This window comes from Etheostoma spectabile, chromosome 8 (genome assembly GCF_008692095.1).
Source record: "Etheostoma spectabile isolate EspeVRDwgs_2016 chromosome 8, UIUC_Espe_1.0, whole genome shotgun sequence".
In the NCBI taxonomy this organism is placed as follows: domain Eukaryota; kingdom Metazoa; phylum Chordata; class Actinopteri; order Perciformes; family Percidae; genus Etheostoma; species Etheostoma spectabile.
This window is the reverse complement of record NC_045740.1, coordinates 4,281,323-4,284,366: the sequence shown is the minus strand read 5'-3', so window position 1 is coordinate 4,284,366 and position 3,044 is coordinate 4,281,323. Positions and strand designations below refer to the sequence as shown.

Here is a 3,044-nt window from a genome sequence, read left to right as displayed (position 1 = left end):
GGTCTATAGTTGGCTAAAACATCTGGATCAAGGTTGGTGGTGAGTTCCCAGACCCAACATCTTGATATGGGTCTGGCTTGTCAGGCTGCCACTCTTCCGCTCTCTTCACTGGTTACCATTTGCTGCCCACATCTGCTTTAAAGACACTAGTAGGCTACTTGCATACAGGGCTGTGAACAAATCAGTCCCAGCATACATCCAGGACATGGTCAAACCCGATACCCCAACCCATCCACTCCGCTCTGCGTCAACCAACCTGCTTGCTGGCCCCTCACAGCGAGGGACAACTAATCACTCATCAAAATCCCAACAGTTCCCTCTTAAACATAAATATATACAGTATATATATGTGCACTTTTAAATGGCTCCTGCACTTGGGTCATACTTTGGACAAGTGTTTCTTCAATGGGGAATGCAAACACCTAAGGGTACTTTGGTGTACTGAAGACCTCTGGGCAAGAGTCCATGCTAGAGTCCCCCTAAAACCAACTTGTAACCATAGACAGTTAGCTTGTAACGCGTTCAACTCGGGTGTGACGTCAATTCCAGTAGGGTAACACAGTGTTTGTAGGTCAGTCGCCTACATATCCCAGAATTCTGAGCAACCGTTTCTTTGGACTAAATCTCTGCTGCTCTCTTTCAGCACCGGACTGCCCTGCGGGTATTACAATAATGCAGCCCTTACAGTCTTTATTCTTTTGCTTTAAATTAATTACATGTTTGGCTGAATCTACGTGGTTTACGGACAAGAAAACAGTAACATGAAATGGAGATCACTCGGAACAGACCGTCATTGTATGGAGAAATCGGTAATTAGCTTACAATTGGTGACCTGGAGTAGCTAGCTAGCTAACCCAAGACAACTAAGTTAACGCTAGCCAAGCGAATAACCAGATAGAGCTGGTACCTGCAATGACTAACGTTAGCTTGCATTAGCTTTAATTTCATTTTGGCTAGCTTTAAGGCGTATAGCTAGGTCAACGTTAGCTAGCATGCTTTAAAGTGGTTGTTAACAGCAATGTATAGGCTACTGTACTTGTGTGTAAATATAACGTTAATATAACATCGACTGTATTAATGTGCAGGTTAATGGGCCTAACGCACTCCTTTGTAATACAATCCAATTCACTAGTGCTATTGTGATGGTTTAGATCATGGTGTAGCTATATGATTTTGTGCCCCTTTCTGTGCCACTTAATGTAGATAATCATAAACAGCTAAAGCTTTCAAACTTGAGTGTGTATTACTTTTATTACAGGATGAAGACCAACATATACATTTTTTGTCTCGTTTTTTATCAGGAATTGAAATGGAAAACTCACTGTGGATATTTTTCTCTACTTTGTGCTTGAGGCTAAATGAAAAAAATAATAATATTTCAGCTGCCTTTGAATGGTTTTAATGACAAAATAAACTTGAAGAGACAATTTAGTTGATCATTAGTCTTATTTCACACAGACACCCAGAAAATGTAAACCTTCTTGATTTTCAGCTCATGGTCTTGGATTCTGGACTGGCCGGTCAGCAGTGCATGAGGCCGCTGCACAGGGCAGGGCCCTTCAGCTACAGCAGCTGATCGAGGGAGGTGCAGCAGTAAACATAGTGGCAGTCGACTCCATAACCCCCCTGCATGAGGCGTGTATACAGGGACAGACCCAATGCGTCAGACTGCTGCTCGACGCTGGTGCACAGGTTAGATGGCGTTAGTGCTGTTGATGGCTTTTTCATCAGTGCATGATTGACTTTATTTTTGACTTCATTGTGGTTGTATCCCCTCTAGGTTGATGCTCGTAACATAGATGGCAGCACTCCGCTGTGTGATGCCTGTGCAGCCGGTAGCCTTGAATGTGTCAAGCTGCTGCTGGACTACGGAGCAACAGTTAATCCTCGACTGTTTACCTTCTCCCCACTTCACGAAGCTTGCATGGGAGGTGTGTCTTGTTAATACATCTGTTACGTCGCACAAGAATGTATGTATGTTGAGTCATGTATCTGTCCGTTAGGTTTGTCTTTAGTTCATCAGTCTTGGAATGCCAGGCCTAATTCCATACGAACGTTGGTACCGTGCATGTGAAAAGTGGGGGAACTAGTTATCTTTCTGGTAACAATGAATCATCTAGGCATGCCTTAACTACACTACGTTCCTCAGTTTTCTCTCTAAATAGTGCCTGGAGCACATTTAGCTCATGGTTTGGTTCATGTATGTAATTTTAATAGAAATTTCTCCCAGAGGCATGGATGTGGAAGACATGAAGGGCAGGAGAAAATTGAAAGCAGAATGCCGTACCAGAGCTCTTGACTCTTGATTCTAATTAAATTCCTTTCAAGATGTAGCAATAAAACAGACACCCAATCACAGAATTACCAGTAAGACTATGGGACAAAAGTGTACTGCCTATGCTAAGGCACTGGAACACACTCTGATGGTTACAATATTGATTTAAAAACTAAAGTAACAAGTAAGAGAAAGTTTTTAAGTAAAACTCAAGCCAAAATGTATTCATGATGAACAATAGCTTCCTCGCTCTGTAATAGATGGAACTACATACAATTTACAGCAACCTTTAAAACCTTCACGAAATGATTGTTGTACACTCATTTGGGCTGGAGTACTGTTAACTTCTAAAATTTACTTTTATATCACTGCCTGCCTTGGGATTTATTATCCCAGCCGGGCTTGGAAAGTCACTACGCTGCAGCATTTAATTTGGTTCTAAATGGATATACATTTTTCTGTCTCTCACAACAGGGAATTCTGATTGTGTTCAGCTTATGATTAATCAAGGAGCTTTCATGGAGGCCCATGACTGCCATTATGGGACACCGCTTCATGTAGCCTGTGCAAGGCAACATTTTAACTGTGCAAAAGTTCTCCTCATTGCAGGTGAGTTTGTTCCCTGCACACCAGAGCTAGGTAAAATGAAGTTTCACAATATTTTGGGGTCAGAACCTGGATTTAAATTATACGCCATTTTAATGTGATGTTTTGGTTGTGACTATATTTTATATGGGATTTATTTCAAGGCAACAACTCCTTTTTTTTT

At 41.7% G+C, this 3,044-nt stretch overlaps 1 protein-coding gene across 1 annotated transcript in view; it reads left to right on the top strand.

The window, feature by feature from the left end:
* Window positions 1–542: 542 nt before the first annotated feature.
* asb13b (ankyrin repeat and SOCS box containing 13b) overlaps window positions 543–3,044 on the top strand; it is a 3,404-nt gene continuing 902 nt past the window's right edge. Inside the window, exons 1-4 of the mRNA XM_032524637.1 lie at window positions 543–809; window positions 1,493–1,692; window positions 1,781–1,931; window positions 2,750–2,884. Of these exons, the coding sequence (XP_032380528.1) occupies window positions 767–809; window positions 1,493–1,692; window positions 1,781–1,931; window positions 2,750–2,884 (529 nt within the window). The 5' untranslated portion in view covers window positions 543–766. The remainder of the gene's footprint in view (window positions 810–1,492; window positions 1,693–1,780; window positions 1,932–2,749; window positions 2,885–3,044) is intronic.